This window comes from Peromyscus eremicus, chromosome 10 (assembly GCF_949786415.1).
Source record: "Peromyscus eremicus chromosome 10, PerEre_H2_v1, whole genome shotgun sequence".
Classification (NCBI taxonomy): domain Eukaryota; kingdom Metazoa; phylum Chordata; class Mammalia; order Rodentia; family Cricetidae; genus Peromyscus; species Peromyscus eremicus.
In genome coordinates, this window is record NC_081426.1 from 89,963,700 (window position 1) to 89,987,049 (window position 23,350).

General features: G+C 44.0%; 1 protein-coding gene across 1 annotated transcript in view; it reads left to right on the plus strand.

The window, feature by feature from the left end:
* Positions 1–23,350, plus strand: part of Cds1 (CDP-diacylglycerol synthase 1) — a 66,891-nt gene that overhangs the window by 26,415 nt on the left and 17,126 nt on the right. Inside the window, exons 3-6 of the mRNA XM_059274814.1 lie at positions 3,456–3,552; positions 9,097–9,194; positions 10,664–10,803; positions 21,710–21,768. Of these exons, the coding sequence (XP_059130797.1) occupies positions 3,456–3,552; positions 9,097–9,194; positions 10,664–10,803; positions 21,710–21,768 (394 nt within the window). The remainder of the gene's footprint in view (positions 1–3,455; positions 3,553–9,096; positions 9,195–10,663; positions 10,804–21,709; positions 21,769–23,350) is intronic.

Sequence of the window (23,350 nt, forward strand, 5' to 3'; positions counted from 1 at the left end):
TCATACCTGCACGTACCCACACACAGACACACATAATAAAAATATAATAAAAATCTTTATAAAAAGAACTACCATGTGACCTAGCTTTACCACTCTGGGTGTGTGCTTACAGACTCTTAAGTCAGTACGACGCAGAGATGTGTCCATATGGATGCTCTTGCTCTCTGTCCACAGTAGCTACGATGTCATCAACAGATAAACAGATCGGAAGATGTGGTACACATACACTGAAAATTCTGTTTAGCTGCAAAGAATACAATTGTAATATTTGTGGGAAAATGGATGAAACCAGAGATGGTTGCATTATGTAAAATTAGCCAGACTCAGAAAATGTGGAAGCTAACTTTAAATTTGTGTGTGTGAGAGTGGGCCTGTGTGCATGTGTCTCTTGATATGTGTGTACACACAGAGACCATGAAAGAGGAGGGAAAGGTGTGTGTGTGAGAGTGGACCTGTGTGCATGTGTGTCTCTGGATATGTGTGTACGCACGGACCATGAAAGAGGGGGAGTAGTCGTGTGTGTGTGTGTGTGTGTGTGTGTGTGTGTGTGTGTGTGTTTGTGTGTGTGTCTGTGTGTGTGTGTACATGCACAGACCATGAAAGAGGAGTGGCAGGTGTGAGGGAGTGGGTGGGGAACAAGAGGAGGAGGAGGAGGGCACATATGGTGGGAGTGGAGTGGGAATGTGTGGGTGGGGAGGAAGGGGAGGACACAGGGGACGGATTAAAAATTAAGTATAAAAATATGCATGAACAGCAGTGTATCACAGTGATACTCATTAATTTGGATGCCAGCAAAACTTTTCTCTTTTTTAAAAGTGGCTAAATAAAGTGTGTTCCTTCAGGGCCCAGGCTGTGGTGACTGTAATTATAAGATGATGAGAAGAGAGTGGATGTTTTCCTAATATTTCTGGTTCTCAGCAGCTCAGACCAGACACGGATGACGTCTGAATGGTGGCAGCTCCCATCCAGGACTGGCTTCAGATACTTCTCTAGGGGAAGGCTACATATGATTCCGGGTTTCATGCAGACAGGACAGGATTATCTCTATTGGCTGGGTTAAGGCCCTTTGTTTACCTCTGCTTGGCTTTATGACTTAGCCCAGTTCCCTAATCCACTCATTAATCTGCAGAGAGTAACGTCTTTAAAACTAAACAGAACCTTTCAGTTGCATTTTCTGACTGTACGCTGACTTTTAGTTCAGGCCTGAAGTTCAAAGTTCGATGAGAGAAATTGTGATTCTACATATTTTACTGAACAGTAGAGGGAACTGTGGTGGGTAAACTCAGTTTGAGAACCTCAGGGAAACTTGGGAAGCCAGCAAAAGCTGTTGTTTTCAGGCTGTTGACATTTTGGATCCTTGAGTACAGAAATGACACTAAAGGATTATTTGAAGAACTGTGCAGGATGGGGGATGAGGGTGTGGCTTGTCTAATGTGCAGTGCATGGGTCTTCTGTGTGTGAGCCCGGTGCCACACACACACACACCCCATGCACACAAATGCTACACTTAGGATTCATGGTTTTTTATGTGTATAAAAAAATAAAATCAGTCACATAATGTAGGAGAATGGTTGAAAGCAAGCAATATAGCCAGTATTTTATAAGTAGCTGAAATCAGCTAACAATTCTATTGTAAAAAGGGAAAGGACCTGTGCCTAGAATTAAATTCATGAACTAGACTAAATTGAATCAAAATCTTTTGCAATATAAATTAAATGTCATTATTGGAACTAATAAAAGTCATATGTGATGGTTAACTTTAATTGTCAGTTTGGTTAGATTTACAAACCCCCAGAGCATTAACTAGACACTTGGACTGTGACTCTCATGTGGTTACAGGGAGGCTTGACGGAGCAGGGAGCCCCACCCTGAGCATGGGCAGCACGGTCCTTGGGCTGGACTTTTGGACTGAGTGGAAAGGGAAAAGAAAGACACCTGCAAAGCACTGGCATTCTGCTTTCTGCTTGTCGCCTGTGACATCGCTGTTCAGGTCCCCATGCCTTCTCGTCATGCTGGGTCCCCCTCCACCCCCATTTGCTTTTTGTCAGGGATTTTGTTTGCCGTGACAACTAATGAAAATCTTTTTAAAATTATTTTAAAATGTATTATGTATGTGCACATGTACACATGAGCCACAGCACTGTTGTGTGGAGGTTAGAGGTCAGAGTACAACTTTCTAGAGTCTGTTCTTGCTTTTCACCTTCACCAGGCCTGCACAGCAAGCTCCTTTACCTGTGGAACCATCTTGCTGGTCCTGCCTGAGAATCTTTTTTAACTTTATGTCTTATATTTTTATTAACCTGTTGGGTGGCTCAGCATCTCATCCAATATTTGCTGAGCAAATGCTCTATACAAGATGCTTTTATATTCTGTTGCCACACCCTCAACAGACAGTGTAACAAAGGAGGAGTCAGTGTGCAGAGAATAATGTACACCTTACACAAATCATTCCTTCAGTTCAGTATTTAAATGTTCTTTGAATTCTTACAATACACATCCAGCACATGGAGCTGAGGACCATGGTTTTTATGAAGATTGCTAGTGAAACTCATGGAGGATGTATTGACTCAGGACATAGGAGAAGAGGTTGGAATTCATGGGATCCTCCCACTTTATGGGGCCTAAAGCCTATGTGGTAAAAACAGCGGAGAGTTTGGACCCGGAATGATCCATATACAGGTGCTTTCAGAATCTGTTTGTAGGCAGGGTCCTGTGCTGCACAGGCTGGCCTCTGACTCCTGGGTTCAAGTGGTCTTCTCATCATTACATCCCAAGTAGCTGGGACTACAGGTGTGTGACACTGAACTCAGTCTCAGGGATTCTAACGTGACCTACAAATGACAGTCCATGGATTAGAATTATTCTTAGCTTTTTGTATAGCGTCTGCCAGCGTACCTCATGGCATGATCAAATAGTACAAGGACCCCTCCCTCCAAAGGATATTATTGTAGGGAATAGCATTCAAGGAGAGAGGTGCTCGTCCTTAAAGCAGAGGTATCAGGGAGATGAGTCCTCATTGTAGCAGGAGCTAGCCCTTTGTAGCTGCCAGGATGCTCTGCTCTAAGAAACAAACCCTGAGTTTCTGGGTGGGAGCTCTGCTGTCATTGCCTCCCAAGGATCTTCCTTTCCAAGACTCACTTTAGGCTCCTCCTCCTCCTCCTCCTCTTCCTCCTCACAAAATCCCTGTTGGGATGTCCCGTCCCCACATCTAGGCTGACCACGTAACTCCCCGTCCTTGTGACTTATCCCCACTCATAGTTAACAACAATCACTTTCTTTCTTCAGTTAACACAATGTAAAATTTTAACTGTTGCTGTTATTATATAAAATGAAATAAGATATCCTTAAAGAACAGTTAGGAGAAATGCCCAACTCTGGGAGTTCGGTACTGAAACCACACATCCCAAAGCTCTAAATCACATTATTGAATACTGACTCTATAAACCTCTTTGTAGATGGAAGAACTGGTGGATCCGAGGGATCCTCACCCTCACCATGATTTCCCTCTTTTTCCTGATCATCTATATGGGGTCCTTCATGCTGATGCTTCTGGTAAGTGATCGACACCTTCCTAAGGGCTTGGTTTCTCAGTATTTACATACCATTGAAGTAATTTGAGCATATAATAATAAAAAGGTAACCTGAGACTTGGAACAGCAAATTCAGTTCCTTTAAGCAACTTCTAGTTCATGAGATGATTCAGACTAATCATCTGCAAAATAGTCCCTCAGTGTGCTCGTTCAGCAGAGAGCAAGTATGCCTTAATACACAGACATCTGTGTGTCCAGTACCATGCAAAGGATTAGGTATGGCAGAAATGCACATACCGCTTCCACGTATTTATATCTGACTAGCTCCCTGACTTGAAGGAACTTAGTGTAACAGCAGAAGCACTCAGTCAGTCAGAGGACTAAATAGTGGTAAGTCTTGTGACAGGCCATGTTCTGAGCACAAGGGTAGAGAAGCCTGTCATCCGGTCTAAAAGAGGGATAGCAGAGGGCTTACAGAGAGATGATGCCCAAGCTTGAAGATCACACAGAAAAGCAAGGTGGAGTTCAAGGTGGATATGCCATGGTCAAGGCAGGGGCTACTGAGAGAAGGTGTCACCGCCTTCACAGGATCCGGGTTGACCTGTGAATGGCCGCTAGGGATGAGACTGGAGAGCTGAGTAGACGCCCTTCTGAGAGATTTAGGTGTTGTGTACGGGAAGCCGAACAAGTCGTGAGGGCAAGCAGACAAATTAAGCTCTTACTTCATTCATTTCCTAAATGCCTTCAAGGTGACTGGTGTGCACCAGGAATTATCATAGCACCGGGATATGTTAATGGGGGTACTGAGAAAAACATACCAAGCTTTGTTTTGATGGTGCTGACTGTTTACACTGTAAAGAACTGATTAACTGCTTCTAATGACCAACTGCAGTGCTTTAAATAAAGACTAGTACTGTAAGAGCAGAAAAGGCGTTGGCAGACTCTCTGGAAACCTTGCCCAACACGTGAGCTTCCATCTGAAGGTTGAATAGGAGTCAAGGAGATGGTGAGAGGACTTGGGAGTGGAAGTGTTCCTCTCAGAGTGTGTACCTCAGCTGTGGGAGCCAGGAGAAATCCATTAGTTCAACATATTTATCTAAGTGTTTCCAGGGATCCAAGCATGGCTTAGCAATGAATAGTGACGGCCATTCTTGGGGGCGCGCACAGTGTCCTTCATTATTACTATGTGAAGATGAGCTGAGGAGGTTACAAGCTCTCTGGATAAAACTGCTCACCCCCCCCCACCCCCACCCCCACCCCCACCCCGCCCCAGCCAGTCACTACTGTGCCCACTGTGGCACCTGCCCTCCGGGGCACACTTGTGTACCAGGCGGCTGTGGCCAGTGCTCCCACCGTGGCACCTGCCCTCCGGGGCACACTTGTGTACCAGGCGGCTGTGGCGGACTCTCCCTTCTCTACTCCGTTGCTTTCTTCAGCTCAGCTCAGCTCATTCAGCCTCTTCCATGTGCTCACCCTCCCGGTCTCCTGCCTACAGGAGAGCACGGACGCATCTATCTACCCATCTTCCTGTCTTTTACTCCCATGTCCTGTTGAGAATGGATGTGATTATCAGCAACCTGGTGTGGTTTTCCTTGTATTGAAAGTACATTTGAGGGCGGTGGTGGCGCATACCTTTAATCCCAGCACTCGGGAGGCAGAGCCAGGCGGATCTCTGTGAGTTCGAGGCCAGCCTGGACTACCAAGTGAGTTCCAGGAAAGGCACAAAGCTTCACAGAGAAACCCTGTCTCAAAAAACCAAAAAAAAAAAAAAAAAAAAAAAAAAAAAGTACATTTGAAAGTAAAATTAGTCACAATAAAAAAATTTCTTCAGCTCAGGAAGTCAGGGGATGATGATGCTCCCAAGAAGGGCCAGACTGCTTTTCCATGATGAAGTTCAGAACTCTTAGAGATGGTCACCTCACTGTATGGCCCCTGCTGGCCTTGAACTTGCAGTCCTGCAGCCTCCACAGTGCTGGGATCCAAGATGTGTGCACCATGCTCAGTTGGATCCTGATTTTTAAAAGAGAATCATAACCTGCCTAAAGTATTTAGGGTTTTTTTTTTTAACCTTTTCTGCTATATAATGGAATGTGAAGCATTGTCTTTCTTAAGTCACTGTGCTATTTTTAAACAATCGGGTTATGGTCTGTTTCTTTAATGAGAACATCTTTAATTTTGAACATACTTGAGCGCAAATAAGTTCTGATTTAATAAATCAGATTATCTTCTTAAAATAGGTTCCTAAAATAAAAATAGGCATTTTTGTTTGTATAACCCATAGTCCTGTGTGACCCCAGCTGTCCTGCATGAATCCGTTGTTCCGGGCTTTCCTTTCTACTCTGTGTTCCCTCCTCATCCTTAGCCCTTCTGTTATGGTTTTAATGTCCCCTAAAAGGCTCCTACTTGAAGGTTTGGTTCCCACCTGGTGATCTAATCATTGAGAGTGAGTGATCACCGGGGGTCTGACCTCATCAGGGATCCCGGCTGATGGCCTTGTCCGGAGCTGTGGGAACTTTGAAAGGTGGGCCGGCTGGAGGAGGTAGGCAGAGCAGCTGTTGGCGCTGTATCTTGTCCTTTTCTCTTGTGTCTCACTCTGGGCCTGGCCTGCTGGAGTGAATGGCTCTCTTCCACCCCCATCTCGATGTTCTGCCTCACCACATATCCCCAAAAGTCTGAACTAAAACCTCTGAAATAAATTCTTGTATGCTGTTTTTGTCAGGCGACACGTTCCCAGTTTCCATCGTCACTGACTAGTTCCTCCATGTCCCCTGTGACGCTCTGCTGGTTCAGTCATGTCACCTAGCCTGAACTACTGCCTGCTTTTGCCACCTTGCCATTCATTAGTGCCCCCACCCCCGCCCCATTGTCCCAAATATTCATGTTTTCTCATGTCATTCCTCTGCTACCATCCACCACTGTGTATCCTCACAGCTCTGAACTACTTATCCATACCCTCACGTGCCTCAGTCATCCGAGACATACCCTAACGTGCCTCAGTCATCCGAGACATACCCTAACGTGCCTCAGTCATCCGAGACATACCCTAACGTGCCTCAGTCATCTGAGACACACCCTAACGTGCCTCAGTCATCTGAGACATACCCTAATGTGCCTCAGTCATCTGAGACATACCCTAACGTGCCTCAGTCATCCGAGATATAACGACTGCCTATTTTTGTGCCTTGGTGCTGCCGCTGCCCATCTGTCCCCCACTACAGGTATGTGTGGTTATTTCCACATGCCATTAGAGTCACATGCTTCTTCACAGACTGTCTGAGAGCAAATGCCCAGAAGCATTTCCAGGAGTCCTCATGGCTAGTGAAGTGGGCTGCTAAAGAATTGGCTCTTAGCCGGGCAGTGGTGGCACACGCCTTTAATCCCAGCACTCGGGAGGCAGAGGCAGGTGGATCTCTGTGAGTTCGAGGCCAGCCTGAGCTACCAAGTGAGTTCCAGGAAAGGCTCAAAGCTACACAGAGAAACCCTGTCTCAAAAATTCAAAAAAAAAAGAATTGGCTCTTGTTTTTAAGGCTCTTAAACACATTAATTGGACCAGTGAAGTTCTTTCAGTGTTTATTTCTACCAGTATCAGTGGCATGATGTATCAATTTCTGTGTAATCTCCTAGTCCTTAATACTATAAATATATTTTAAAGAGTTTTGACTCTAGTGTTTTGAATTCCTTATTTTTGGTTTTCCCAGACATACTGTGTTCTCCTTGCAAGCTGTAATGATAAGTACACAGATAACGTAGCTGTTGAATAAAGCTCCTCTTTTCCTCCTCTCAGTAAACGGTGCAGTGCTGAGTGTGTGTGTTCTTAGAGATTGCATCACTACACTTGATATTTTAAAAGCTCTGTGTTCTGTAAGCAGTGTGGTTTGCCATTTTGTCTTAACACTGAACTTTGTCCCCATGCTGTGATTATTGATGTGAAAATAACCTTTTATTTCATATTTACACAAAGATTATTTGAAGAATGACCTTTAGATCGTCTTTGTTTTTGTAATACACTAATGACTTGTGCTACCAGTACTTCTTGTACTTTGGTATAATAAATACTTCTTTATTATGTGGCAAAAGAGAACATTTATTTTTTTAAGTATATGATTGGACATGTAATAAATATCTGATGGTAGAATAGCTTAAAAATGTCCTGAAAGACAGATTTGGGAAGGCTGGTTTATAGAAATCTCTCTGTCTCTGTCTCTCTCCTCTCTCATGTGTGCATGTTTGTGTGTGCACCTTCTCTTTTGAGACAGAGGCCTTTCACTGAGGTGGAGCTTGATGCTCCGGTAGCCTTCTGGCCGTGAGCCCTGGGATGTGCCTGCTCTCTGCCGCCCCTCCCCCCACGTGCTGGGGTTTGAACTTCATGCAAGTCAACTTAGGTCCTCATGCTTGAGCAGTGTGTCACTCTGCCCACTGACTCATTTCCCCAGACCGCAAGAAATGTTCAAAAAGACAAACCTTCAAACACGAAGTCAGACACCTTTTTCAGTGAAAGGCCAAATAGTAGTATTTTAGATTCTAAGTTGCAAATTGGTCTGTTATAATCTTTGATTTTTAAACTCTTTAAGCTTATAAAAGTCTTATTCTTGTATAAGATTGCACAGTCACAAGCCCTTGGCTGTGCTGTGGAGAGGAAGGAAAATAATTTGCTGTGTTCACCAAGACTCTCCCTTTTGGTTCGGAGGTTTTCATCATGCTGTTTGAGTCTTGGGATTGGCCAAGCTTGAGTAAGATGTTGAAGCTGCACCTAGATCCGTGGGTTTGTCACTGGGAAGGGCCATGAGCAGAGCATCAACTCATGAACACAAGGACACCTTGCAAACGAAATTCCACCAAGGTTGTTGTCTGGGCAAAGTGTGCACGTGTGCCAGACTGGTGGTGACTCTGCTCACACTGACCAGAGCTGTTGCTGGCTGTCGGACAGTCTGCTCAGCTCTGAGAAGGAAAGGTGGGAGATGATGTCATTATTCAGAGTCTCACTATTTGGCTGTGGCTGGCCTGGACCTCACTTATGTAGAGACCAGGAGAACCTTGAACTCACAGAGATCTGCTGCCCTGCCTCTTGTGTGCCAAGATTAAAGGGCCATGCTACCATCTTTCTAAGTGTGCTGGAACATGTGATTAAGGATACATATCCACAAGCAGACCTCTCTAAGCCAGCTTTTTCCTATAGTAATCCAAGTGACAGAAATGACGTGTTATACCTGTCATTATAACACAGGAGGCTGAGAAAGTGAGCTGCAGTGTGAGACACCATCTCAAAAAAGAGTATCCATCTTGAGAAATTGTGAATACATGGAAATAAATAATAAAAATAAATGGATAAGGCCCACCCAACTGCCCAAGGAGATGCTGCTCCTGGCTCTCCTGGGAAGATCTCAGGCCTTCATCTAAATATCCCTTTGCTGCTCCATTAGGCACGGTTTCCCTTGGAAGAGTGAATATTGCCTCTTTGATGTTGCCATTTAGAGTCAGTAGGAGTTGGTAGATTAGAATTGTTGCTTTAAAGTAACACAGCACAAACGTAAACACTGGAACTCACGCTACTTTGTCTTATTTGCAGGTTCTGGGCATTCAAGTGAAATGCTTCCACGAGATCATCACCATTGGGTACAGAGTCTACCATTCCTATGACCTTCCATGGTTTAGAACACTGAGTTGGTGAGTGACTGTGAACTGCTCTGCTTATGCAAATCTGATTCATTTCTAAATGTTTAAATTGCAGAATGATTTTGGAGAAAGAGAAGCATGCTGGAACTGTATTTGTAAAGAAAATAACCTTCGCTCCTCCACCAGCACAACCTTCTGCAAGCTTGCATTTCAGTCTTTGTAATGACATCTAACTAATGACTAATATATTTGCCATTTTATTTTCTTCCTGGCCATAATTTTATGAAAAGCTTTCTTATCTTTTTTTCCCAATTGACGAGAGAACGCAATATATTTGATATGTACATATTTGTATAAAGTTTGCCGTATGTATTTTTTTAAACATTTCAGGCACTCATTGCTGTCAAGACCTTGAGTAGGAAACATGGCACTACAAGCGGTCATGCCTTTAAGGAAGTTATTCCGTAACACTTCCAGGAAGTCACTGTCTTCCTAAGGCAGATGTATTTGGGGCTTAGAATAGTCTAAGTAGTTCCTAACCTGAGTGTTGTGGCTCGTGACTGTGACCCTGGTTCTGGGATCCAAACCACAGCAACTGGCTCAATTGCTGATTGTCTGAGGCAGGAGGACCGAGAGTTCAAGGCCAGCCTGAGAGGTCAAGGCCTGCCTGAGATAGGTGATAAGATCCTAGAGATGGGAAAGTGGAGGGTTAGGGCTGATATTGATAAGGGGTATTTTTATCCTAGCACTTTTCTCCATTTCTCATAAAATATATGGGAAACACACACACATTAAATCAAAATAAGAAGAATCACTGCTCAATCGGGGTCCTTCTGGGCATTGAGAAGAACTGAGAAAGACATCAGAACTATGTGCAGGGCAATGGCGGCAGTGGGGAGGAGATGCTCAGCCACCTCTCCCTCCTTCCCTCCTAACTTGCTTCATGAGGTGGGGTTGTGTCCTCAGTGTTGTTAGTTATCAAACAGGAGACCGCGGAGCAGCCAGGAGTTAATTTTCATTATAAACTTAACACTGTGTATGTGTGTACAAGGCATGTGTGCATTGTCTGTCCATTATAACTTAACACTGTGTGTGTGTGTGCATCTGTCTGTTCATTATAAACTTAACACTGTGTGTGTGTGTGTGTGTGTGTGTGTGTGCATCTGTCTGTCCATTATAAATTTAACACTCTCTGTGTGTGTGTGTGTGTGCATCTGTCTGTCCATTATAGACTTAACACTGTGTGTGCATCTGTTGTTCTATTTTGATGTTGTCATCTCTGATACTGTATTTTGAGTTAAACATAGGAATTGTCTTTGGTGGATTGCTGGTTGCTGTTGGCTGATGGGTTTGAAATTAAATTTAAAATGAGAAAACAGCATTTTGGTGGAGCGTATTTTGGATTAATCACCTGAATTTGATTTTGATCTTAGTATTGCCGTCAAAATGCAGGGAATGATTCTGTCACATTTGAGGGGGGAAGCATTCCGACACAGCAAGCTAATGGGTTTACATTGCAGGTACTTTCTCCTGTGTGTGAACTACTTCTTCTATGGAGAGACGGTGGCGGATTACTTTGCTACGTTTGTCCAGAGGGAGGAGCAGCTGCAGTTCCTCATTCGCTACCACAGGTTTATATCCTTCGCCCTCTACCTGGCAGGTAACTTGAGGTCACTCTGTAGGGACCTGCACTTAATGTTTTCCATGTTTGCTTTCGCTAAGGCTTTTTAAATGCATTTGCGTTTTTTCTGTTACATTTTATTCCGGGCTCTCTTTAAATTATTTCTCATGTATAAAACTATTTCTTCCATTGTGGTCTTAAGTGGTATTTATTCCCTAGTGGTAATTTAAAAAAAATCATAATTATACCATTCCATGTTCCCAAAATTTTTCTTTTCAATTTATAATTTAAAAGCCTTTGAAACATAGAGTATTTATTAATCAAATGTAATTTACAAAGAAAATTTTACGAATATATATTTATAATTGGCCCTAGGGAATAAGGTTTCTTCTAGAGCAGTGGTTCTCAACCTTCCTAATGCTGCCACCCTTTAATATAGTTCCTCAGGTTGTGGTGACCCCCAACTATAAAATTATATCATTGCTACTTCATAATTGTCATTTTGTTACTGTTCTGAATCTTAGTGTAAACATTTTTGGAGACAGAGGGTTCACAAAGGGGTTGTGGCCCACAGATTGAGAACCACCGTTCTAGATGAATCAGGTAGTCAGCTGGACATGGCATATTATATGTGCAAGTTTGCTTCTAGGACGCCAGTGCCTTTTTTATTGCTGTAGATTAAAAGTCAGCTGCCGGGCTGGAGAGATAGCTCAGAGGTTAAGAGCACTGACTACTCTTCCAGAGGTCCTGAGTTCAATTCCCAGCAACCACATGGTGGCTTACAACCATCTGTAATGAGATCTGGTGCCCTCTTCTGGCCTGCAGGCATACATGCAAGCAGAACACTGTATACATAATAAATAAATAAATCTTAAAAAAAAAAAAAGTCAGCTGCCTAAGGAAGAGTTCTAGTTTTAAGTAAGGTCCCTCTGTCCTTAACCTCTGACCCTGGGATATCAGGACATGGAACACAGTGTGGAATGATGCTGGGGACTTTTAAAATGAAAGGCTTTTTCTAAAGGATTTCCCTCATTTTATATCTTCATCCAATCTGTTTTCTGATTTCTTCCCTTAATTTAAAAAGTTCTAGCTGAGTATGGTAGCATACACCTTTAATTCCAGCACTCTGGGAGGTAGATCTCTGAGTTCAAGGCCAGCCTGGTCTACAGAGTGAGTTCCAGGATAGCCAGGGCTACACAGAGAAAGCCTGTCTCCAAAAACCAAACAAGCAAAGTTATTAATGGAGGTTGGATAGATGGTTCAGTGATTAAGAGCACTTGGCTGCTCTTGCCGGGGACCCAGGTTCCAGTCTCAGTGTGCCCATGGTGGCTGGCTTACAGCTAGTTGTTCGGGGTACCTGCCTTCATGACTTTCCCAGGTCCCACCCTGCAGAAGCAGGCCCTCTAATCGTGTCCTGTGAGGTGGTGCAGAGGAGACTGCTTTGTGTTCATGAGGTCCTGGAGTCTCTTCAGTCTGTCCTGGGACTGACTGCCGTGACCGGGGCTCTGTGCCTGCCGCTAGTCCTCTTACTTGATGCTTCTCTTGCCCCCACTGACCTTCTGTGTGGGGTTTGGAAGACACCTTTGGTCAGCCTGCTGTCTCTTCCTGCAGAAGTTACCCAACGCCAGCGTTTGAGTCTTGGAGGATTGCCTTCCACTCTCTTTGTTCTGGCTGGTCTTCATCTTCGTTTCTTTCAGTGGCGTTTCAGTGAGCTGCCAGGGCTGAGGAGAAATGAGTGGACATGCTTTACCTGCTTTTCATTCTTCCATGTTTTCACGTGTCCATCAGATTCTCAGTCCTGGGGACTGCCCGGGATAGGCAGCTTTTCTAACATAGCCCCTAAAGTCAACGGAGTCTGAGGAGTGTGGGAGAGCTGTACCTGTGCGGCTGCTGACCGAGGCGTGCTCTGCACCTCTCCGTGGGCAGGAATGAGAAGCATGCCAAGATTCTAACACAGTCTTGTCAAAGATAGGATGTTTTAAAACATATATACTTTATATGCCATAGTAAACATTCAGAAAACAAAGGAGTATTCCGTGAGGTCATCTTGATGCGTTAGAGCCCTACTTCCGGTCTCCGGGGGCTTGCTGAAGTTATTCTAGAAATTCTAGATATTTCCAGAGCATTCAAGCTTGTACACTCCTGTCTTCCCTCACCTATTGTCTTAGACAGATGAGAGCCGATTGTTCTATGACCCATCATTTCCAGTTAATGTAGCTTCGGGTGGTTGTATAGTAACATATCTAAATCAACCCCAGCGTCTCCTGATCAATAGTTGTATCGATTACAGCTTGCAGTCCGGATGGGTGTAATGTCCAGTACATGAGGCAGCCATTTCCTCCCCCTCCCCTCATTGTTGGTGGCTGTAGCTCATGCTTGAGAATAGCCTCTGTTGGGCAGAGACAGACAGTGGATTGATTTTCTTGTTGTTTCTGTTACACATTCTACATATCATCTCCCAACTAACTCCCTTTCAGTGACTGTTATATACATTAAAGATTTAGAATCTCATAAAGTAACTGTTCTTTTTCCCAGTGCTGTACTGATTTCTGCCATAGACGTATTTTACCATAAGGTAATAGGCTCAGTGATCACAGAAGCTCATTTGAAAGTTACCATTTATTTTTTAAACAAACATTCCCGTGCTTCCTAATGCTAGGGCCTAAGTACTGACGGCATGAGGGGACATAGTGGATGACCTCATCCTATGTGTCAAGCCTGTGACTCTCAGTCCACATGACTGAACAGGATTAACAGGAGCAGGAAGAAGAGGCCTTGCTCTGAGAAGGGCTGGACCACCACGGAAACCTTGAAAAGAGGTGTCTGGTGCCATGAAAAGTGAGGATAGGTGGGTCTCTGGCATTCATTCTGGGAGCAGCTAGGGAGCAGCTAGCTGACCAGGATCAGAGCTGAGATGATGGCGTGTCCAAGCCTGGACACTTGAGTCCTGAGAAGCTGTTAGTGTCACAGGAGGGGGTTGGACTTGTCCCAGGGAAGGAAGCCACATGGGGTTTCCACACCAAGAGAAGATAAAAGCAAATCTGTGACCAAGTGAGAAATGGGTTGGGAGCAGTGAGCAAGGAGAGCAGCAAGGAGGCAGAACCTGAGCCCTGCAGATTTATACTCAGCACCAAGGGATATAAACTTCCACAGTGGACAGTCAGCTGGTCCTTTGAACTCAGCCACTATTTTATGACAATCTATGAAAAATTGCTCTGCGTCCCTGGTTATTGGCTTAAAATGTACTTTTTTAGTTGAGATATTTATGTATCCACATGTAGTTGTAAGAATTAGTTGGGCAGTGGTGGCACACGCCTTTAATCCCAGCCCTTGGGAGGCAGAGGGACGCAGATCTCTGAGTTCGAGGCCAGCGCTGGTCTACAGAGCGAGATCCAGGACAGGCACCAAAAGTACACAGAGAAACCCTGTCTCAAAAAACAAAACAAAACAAAACAACAACAAAAAAGAATTAACATTTCCCTTTTGCATTTTGTGCAATTTCCACCAATGTAGCTTTCTGGAAAGCTCTCACATCATCCTAGGAGATAGACATTGTTACAGTTCTACAAAACGCACACACACAGCACCTTCGAGTGAGCTGGGAGCTATTAGGTCCAACTGTGTGGTTCTCATTTATTCAATTCCCAGAGCTCTCTGCTGAGGCTGGCAGTAAGTTTCCCAATACCTTTGTGTTTGCTGAACTGTTAGAAGGCTGAGGATGTGTGGATTCACACACCGTGCTTTTGAGTGCTGTTGCCTTGGTCTCTCTGACTTGCTTGCCGTCTTGATGTGAGTCTTTAAACTGTTAGGCAGTATTATGGGTCTAACTGATGGAGCTGGACTTTGAAATGGTATAAGGAAATAGGAAGCATGCTGTGTTCACTTATCTGTATTGCTCACATGATAGTGTGAAAGGGCGCTGTGAAATGCTAGTTTTATTGCAGTGACCAAAGGGCTTTGGAAAGTGTATGTCTTAGCTGATGTTAAAAGTAAAGACAACCTAAGCTCTTACATGGACATTAAAGTTTATTGAAATAAGATGTAGATATCTCTGGGTCTGTCCCCCTCATCAGAGGCCATGAAGTTCAATGACTTGCTTCCTGTCATATAAGGTAACTCACTGAGTAGTATCTGACTTAGAAAATCTTGTCACAAAATGAATTTGACTAATAAGAGAAAAGTCAGCAAGACTGAAAATCATACAGGTTTCTCCAGAGACTAGATTTGCGTAAAAAAGAGCGTCTCCCCGGCCGGCTTGGTGACTTGTGTAATGGTGGGTTGATGTGTTCGGAGTGGTTGACCCCAAAACATAGCAAGTGCAGTCACATGGGTGTTGTTTTAGCAAATGACCTTTCTGCTTACATTTGTATGAACTTGTTTTGCTTCCTTTAAAATACTTAAGCTGTCTGATCAGTGTCCTTTGGCAGCTCTGCCTTTAAAATTCAGTTAATGTGACTCTTTGTGAATCAGGTTTTGAATTTCCAATTCATTTAACCTCTGTGTGAACAGCCCAGCTGTAGCCTAGGGTGTGACTAAACCACACAATGCAGTGTGTGTGAACAGCCCAGCTGTGGTCTGGGTGTGACTAAACCACACAATGCAGTGTGTGTGAACAGCCCAGCTGTGGTCTGGGTGTGACTAAACCACACAATGCAGTGTGTGTGAACAGCCCAGCTGTGGTCTGGGTGTGACTAAACCACACAATGCAGTGTGTGTGAACAGCCCAGCTGTGGTCTGGGTGTGACTAAACCACACAATGCAGTGTGTGTGAACAGCCCAGCTGTGGTCTGGGTGTGATTAAACCACACAATGCAGTGTGTGTGAACAGCCCAGCTGTGGTCTGGGTGTGACTAAACCACACAATGCAGTGTGTGTGAACAGCCCAGCTGTGGTCTGGGTGTGATTAAACCACACAATGCAGTGTGTGTGAACAGCTATGGTCTGGGTATGACTAAACCACACAATGCAGTGTGTATGAACAGCTATGGTCTGGGTATGACTAAACCACACAGTGCAGTGTGTATGAACAGCTATGGTCTGGGTATGACTAACCACACAATGCAGTATGCCTGTGAACTTATTTAAGATGATGCTAGAAGTTCACATTTTGGCAAGTAGTGCAGCCAAGTAAAGAGTGAGGAGTGAGAAGTGACTCCGTTAGCACCTTGGTCACACCTGGCCTCTTCTCGTGGCTGTTGCAGAATTGACGACACCACATGTTTACTGAGTTCCTTACTCACTAATATTAAAGTTTTAGTTTTCTGTTTTCCATCTCTTTAACTGGACAGTGATCTCTGTAATGCTCACATCCTTTCTCATTTCTTTTTGTATCTTGTATCTGGAATTTCATAAATGCTTGATAAGTTGTTAAATTGTTAACTCATTTTCGAAATCTGCTGTGTTGTGTCCTTTGGGCTTTTTCAGTATCTCAGTTTTTCCTTCACTTTTCACAACCCGCTGACCATCTCATTTGCTTTTGTTCTTTGCTGTAGACACTTCTCTTTGTCTGTTGGAAACTGGCTCTTGCTGCCACCTGGGGAGTGCTTGGGATGGGAAGCAGGATGCTCATATCTGCATCAGCACCTCAGCTCAGCCAGCACAGCTCCACACAACTGCACTGAGAGCTGTTACCTCACGGCTGAGTGTGTTAGGGACCTGCTCCAGTTTGTTTTCTGTTGCTGTGTTAAAACACTGAGCAAAAGCAACCTGGGGAAGCAAGAGTTTCTTTGGTTTGTATTTCATGAGCGGGGTCCATCTTTGAGGGAACCCAGAGCTGGAGCCTGGAGGCAAGGGATGAAGCGAGGCCACGGAGGGGCGTGGCTTGCTGGCTTGCTTCATTGCTTGCTCAGCTACTTTTTTATACACTTCAAGTCCACTTGCCCAGGGGTGTCACTGCCTACGGTGGGTTGGGGGTTGGGCCCTCCCTTGTCAATCATTAATCAAGAAAACATCCCACAGACATGTCCACAGGCCAAACTGATGGAGGCAATTCCTCAGCTGAGTGCCCCTCCGTCTAGGTGACTCCAGTTTGTGTCAAGTGGACAAAAACTGCCCAGCATAGCAGCCTTTCTAGTGAGTGCTGTTATTGGTGGTGATGTAATAAAGCCTATGATTTTTATTGATAACATAGCTGTATAAATACTTTTTTAGTTAAGAAAAAGGTATGACTGGATCCAAATGTATAAATTATCCTTAGAGTTATTAAGATATAACACACTTTTATGTTTTAATCATAAAATATTCACATAGCCATGTTGCTGGAGAATTTCTCTCCAGCTCCCGCCACCAAGTCCCACCAGTCCCAGAGCCCATTTATAAAATAAACATACAGACTCTTACATTATTTAAACTGCTTGGCCATTAGCTCAGGCCTGTTATTGTCTAGCTCTTACTCTTATATTTAGCCCATTTCTATTAATCTTTACTTTGCCACATGGCTCATGGCTTACTGGTACCTTACATCTTCCTTGTCCTGATGGCGGATGGATGTCTCTCCCTCAGCCTTCCACTTCCCAGAATTCTTTTCCTTGTCCCGCCTATACTTCCTGCCTAGCCAATGGCCAATCAGTGATTTATTTACTGACCAATCAGCAACACACTTGACATACAGACCATCCCACAGCATAGCCATGTAGTTGCGAATGATAATGATTCTTACATTTATTTTTAAAAAGAATGCTTTTCTTTAAAAATATTTAGCTTTAGATAAACTTGATGTCTTAGTTGTTGTTCTATTGCTGTGAAGAGACACCACCACCCAGGCAACACTTATAGAAGAAAACATTTAATTGGGGGCTTGCTTACCATTTCAGAGGCTTAGTGCATTGTCATGCTGGCAGGAACATGGTGGCATGCAGGTGCTGGAGCAGTCACTGAGAACTACATCCTGGTCCACAGGCTGAGGAGTGAGGTGGAAGGAAAGGGGGTTTTTGAATCATCAGAGCCCATCCTCTGTGACACACTTCCTCCAACAAGGCCACACCTCCTAATCCTTCTAATCCTTTCAAACAGTTCCACTCCCTGGCGACTAAACATTCAAACCTATGGAGGCCATACTTACCAAACCATCACACTTTACACCTCCTCCCCTGAAGTCAGAGAGGTGTGTGGTCTTGATGTGTTTAGTTCTTGAGTATCTGTATCCTGTGGGTGAGACTGGATCAGTCAAAATGGATGGTCAGGATTGTTTGGGTGAAATGTCTGTTAGGAGAATGCTGAATGATTCTGCTGATCATTTTGTTTGATGCATCTCAGCTAATGATATCAAGAAGTTCCTGATGCTGTGCCAGGGACCGAGGGATGTGCAGAGAGGGGAGTTCTGGCAGTTCTCAGCTCTGTCTGGTCCCCATTAGCCGTTGAATCCAGGCCGGTGGACATGCAGCTTCAAGCACAGTCAGCGGTGCGCAGCGCACAGAGGTCCCATTCCGACCGCACTGCAAGATAGATCCACCTGCTCTGGGAGGAGTTTCAGCTTTGTTTCTGTTGTGTGATGAAATTCCCTGACAAAAAGCAACTTGGGGAGGGGGAAGAGTTTGTTTTAGCTCTCAGTTCTTGGTCAGTCCACTATTTCGGGGAAGTCAAGACAGGAACTTGAAGCAGCTAGTCACCCCCACAGCAGGGGCAGAGAGAAAATGCCTGCCTGTCTGTGCTCAATGTCCTCTCTACACATACACAGTCCAGGAGCCAATTAACATAAAAGAGTCGCCCACAGGCCACCTGAGCTAGAGTTTCTAGATCCTCTTCTCAAGTGATTGTAGATTGTGTCAAATCACCAATTAAAAATAGCCACCATAGTTTATGGCCTTTGGGTGGAGCATTGTTACCAAAGAGTCATGAATTCATTTAAACTGCACCCCCCCCACACACCCCTCACACGTACACTTACACATGCCACACACACACCCTACACACATACACACCGCTCACGCCCACATATACACCCCCCCACACACACACTTGCCACACACTCCACACACACACACACACACACACCCCACACACATACACACACACAACACACACACACTCCACACACACCACATACTCCGCTTACACACACCCTACACACATACACACACACTCACCACACACATACACACAACACTACACACGCATACATGTCCCCCCCACACCCCACATATACACTCCACACCCCCCCACACACACACACACATACACACACCACACACTCTCCGTTTCCTTTGGCTTTGTCACAGGTCCTTAGTGTTGTTTACCTCCCTCCCTCTGTTTCCTTCCCTTCTCCCTCCCCAGGCGAGTCCTCCCCCCAGCCCGTTTCCCCCATTTCCCCTCCATGGCACCTGTGTCCATCTAGTCCTCTCTAGAGCTCCCTCCCCTTTACTCCCTGGTTTCCGTGGTTACTGCAGATAATATACTTACATCTGAAGACTGGAGCTAGGATCTGTAGATAAGAGACTGTGTAGCCTCTGTCCTCCTGGGCGGGTAAATGCCAAGGAGTGGCTAGCCGGGTCATGTGGTAGATCTGATTTTAGCTTTTTGAGAATTGTCCACATTGATTTCCACAGTGGCTGCACCAGCTTGTAGTTCTACCAACAAGGAAGTGTGGCTCTCCTTTCCTGTATCCTCACTAGCATCTCTTGCTAGCTCTTTTCTTTCTTTCTTTCTTTCTTTCTTTCTTTCTTTCTTTCTTTCTTTCTTTCTTTCTTTCTTTCTTTTTTTTTTTCTTTTGTTTTTCAAGACAAGGTTTTTCCATGTAACAGCCCTGGCTGTCCTGGAACTCTGTAGACTAGGCTGGCCTTGAACTCACAGAGATCCACCTGCCTCTGCCTCCCAAGTGCTGGGATTAAAGGTGTGCGCCACCACCACATGGCTCTGTTTTCTTGATCTTAGCCATTCTACTGGGGTAAGATGAAATCTCAAAATGTTTTGATTTGCATTTTCCTCATTGCTAAGGATCTTGAACACATTTTGAGATATTTCTTAGTCATTTTTATTTCTTTTGAGAACTCTCTGTTCAGATCCCTGGCTCGATTTTTAATTGGGTCATTTATTTTCTTGACTGTTTTGTGAGTTTTTGTATATTCTGGGTTTTAATCCTTTATTGGGTAAGTAGTTGTCACAGATTGTCTGCTCTGTGGCTTTCTCTGGACTTGACTGATTCTTTTCTTTGCTATATGGAATTTTTAGTTTTGTGAGATCCCATTTGTCCATTCTTGGCCTTAGCACCTAGGCAAATGGAACCCCTTTCAGAGAGCGCTCTGCTTCACCGATACCCTGTGGGGTACTGGCTGTGTTTCCTCAGGGTGGTTTCAGCATTTCGGGTTCCACATTTAGGTCTTTGATGCATTTGGAGTTGATTTTGTACAATGTGATAGAAAGACTCCCATTTCAGTCGTCTACATGTGGACATCCACGAATCTGAGGAGTTGGGGGTCGTAAGAGAAGTTAGAGAGAGGGAAAGTGATAACTACAGCATTCACATATGAGATTCTCAATAAAGAAATAAAGCAGAATCTGGTCATCCCAGAAGGAAAGCTTAAAGGCAGTAACTGTAAAGCGAGACTTTTCCACGCTTGGCAGCTGCCGCAGCACAGACGGACTCCGTGTTCTTAGTTCTTTTCTTCTAGCGCTCACTCCCTGTCTGCCTCCCTCCCAATGTTAGAGCTCTTGAGTGTTTCCCACGGTCCTGCAGTCCAGGAAGCCCGATTACTCTGTACTGACAAACGGGAGGTAGGAACTGTGGTCAGTTTCCCACTGCCTTTATTTTGCCATAATCCTTCACATTGGATATTTAAAAGTCAGTTGTCAAATACACAGAGGCAGCTGCTCTTTGGGTCTCTGCCTTGAGAAGAGATGCATCCTTGGTTGTACTGCCTGGTAAACTGAGTCCAGAGATGCAAAATCCAGTGTTTATCTCATGTAGTGTAGGTCAGTTGACACACAGATTCAGTGTCTGCGTTAGATTCTCTCTAAACTCACAGCAGAGTGTGGCGGCTTATCTAAATTAGACTTGGTTTCTGCATTTTCAGTATCCACCTCTGCTAGAAACATGTCTTTATAAGTTTACTGGTGTTCTGAGAAAGCGCCTCGTTGTGTTAGCACATGATTAGGGAGGTTTACTGAACGGGCAGCTGCAGCACATCTTCTTCATAATTAATGTATGATGCAGCTCAAACACTGGGAATAAGAAATTACTTAAGAGCATTATATTTTGCCGCATTCATATGACTGGTCTGAGAAATTCAAGTTACTTTATGTACTTCAAGTTATTCCTGCCCCTTGAGTTTCTGTGGAACTGTGGGCCTTGAGGGCCAGGGGCATCTAAACATTTCTTTTAATTCTGTGATCCTCAGTGAAGAAACAAACCCTTTTTCTTCATTTGTGAAGTGGAGATGATGAAGGCTAGCTACTCAAGATATTGGAAGGATCGAATGAATACATGGAAAAGCTTAGATGGGAGTTAGGAACATAACGTGTTTAATAGACATGCACTGACATAATAGTCATTCATGTTTTGCTGTATAGGCATTGAACACATTCTGTACATACTCCCAAGTCAATTGACATTTTATGTGGTGGGATTTGCTGTGCTGAAGATCCAATGTAGGGCCCCCAAACATACTAGGCAAACAGTGTACCACTGACCTACCAGCTTGCTCTTGATAAATTGATAATTTAAGACGTTTTCCAGCTTCCATATTAGCAAGGGACTAATTCATTTAATTAATGTAGGAGATAGTGATTGAATTTTTTCCCATGGAATATACCTGGCACTTCAGAGATTTCAAAATCGTTCCTTCAGAAAACTACTTAAAATGCTTACTGTAAAGTACGAGAGGTAGTGTTGAGTGACGGCTAAAATGTGCTTGGATGTGATGCAGGAAACTGTTTTTTTTTGGGGGGAGTGGTGTTCAGGGAATCTTACACTCCATATAGAATCACACAGCGTGTCTTTTGTTTTCCACAGGTTTCTGCATGTTTGTGCTGAGCTTGGTGAAGAAACACTACCGCCTGCAGTTTTACATGGTGTGTATCACAGCTTTCCAGAGCTGCGCTCATCCTTTTTCCTGTACCCGAAGAGATAGCAGTCAGATTAGCTAGTTAATGTCTTGCCTGAGCCCGGAGAATTTTTCAATTTTTTTTTTTTTGGTTCATTAGATTACAAAATATTGAAGTTGAAAAGGTTTTGAGATTTAAGACATACAGCAGTCCCTAAAGTGATCCTGAAACATTTTTAAGTATTTTCAAAGAAAAAAAATGTGATCTGTTTGAACCCCTTAATTGTGGGAATTCATCTCTGGGATAGTTGCTGAAGCCTGGCAAGTATGTGCCGTGTGGTTTTGTTGGAGTTGACCTTGGACACCATCTGTTGGCATCAGCCTAGTGCAGAGCGTGTGTTTTCGTGGTCGTTATGGTCAGTCATAGGTCACCATTGCACTAAGATATCTTGTTGAGTGGAGAGTAGTAGTCTGTGTTTCCTGAGATCCATTACTTTACACAGTGAACTTCTCATCTTCCTAAAGCCGAGCGAGTGATGAGTCTAACGGACAGTGCAGTACTGAGAGGTTACAAACTCTGGGTCAGCAAGGCTTAGTTCAGATCGGATCATACTTCCCACTTGGGCTTTTCTTTAAGAAAACATTCTACCAATTATTATTGCTAAGAAATTTGTAGTATTTCCTACATTTCTAATTTCAGGTGATCCTAGAGTAAAATCTTAATGAAATCTAAAATCATCAAGACAGATTGGAAATCGTCTAATCTCCCATCAGGAACTTGGCTCTAGAATCTTTGTGAATAACAAACTCTATGTACGCTCGAGGACCTTCTGTTTCCCTGTGGCCCACTTGTGTCCTCCTCTGCTCTTCAAATCATTGTAGTTAATTACAAGACTTAACATAATCAAATCCTATGTAAATAGTTATTGCTTAGGGAACAATGGCAAGAAAAAATAAGTCTGTGCATTTTGATCCATGTATGTTTGGCTCCTGAATGTGGATGTAGGACTTACTGCATGTAGAGCACCAGGTCTGTAATATAATAGGGCCAGTTGCCTATTGAAAAAAATGTATTTTAAAGCAACTAGTACAAAGTACTTGGTTCCTTTAAATGTGTACCAGTAGAATAGAAGAAAACAACCGACATAAAATACCGTGCTGAAATGAGAAATAGTGTTTAAGAGTAAATAAAAATCTAAGTTATTTGAAAAGTCACTTCATAATTGCCAATCAAGTCTATCAGATGAGTACATAGAATGGCTGCTTTTGGCTCACATTCTGCCCACAGTAATTGTGCTGAAAGTCACTAAAACAGCCATCTCTCAGGCTGAGGGGAGGGGAGGGATGGTGTAGGGATGATGATGAGGTAAACAGCACAGGACTTGGAAATTCTGAAATTGCATAATGTCATTGAACAGACCCAGAAAGATCAACTTTCAGCATGAAAAGGCAGTTGAATCCTGAGAGTGTTAAGCACTCAGAGTTAGAATAACTCTTTCCAGGAGAAGGTTGTCAGGAAACTGAGGAAAGAAAGGAGCTTCCGCATGCGAGCTGTGAAGCCTTCAGAGACTACCACTGTTCCCCACACACCACAGCAACACTGTCAGCTC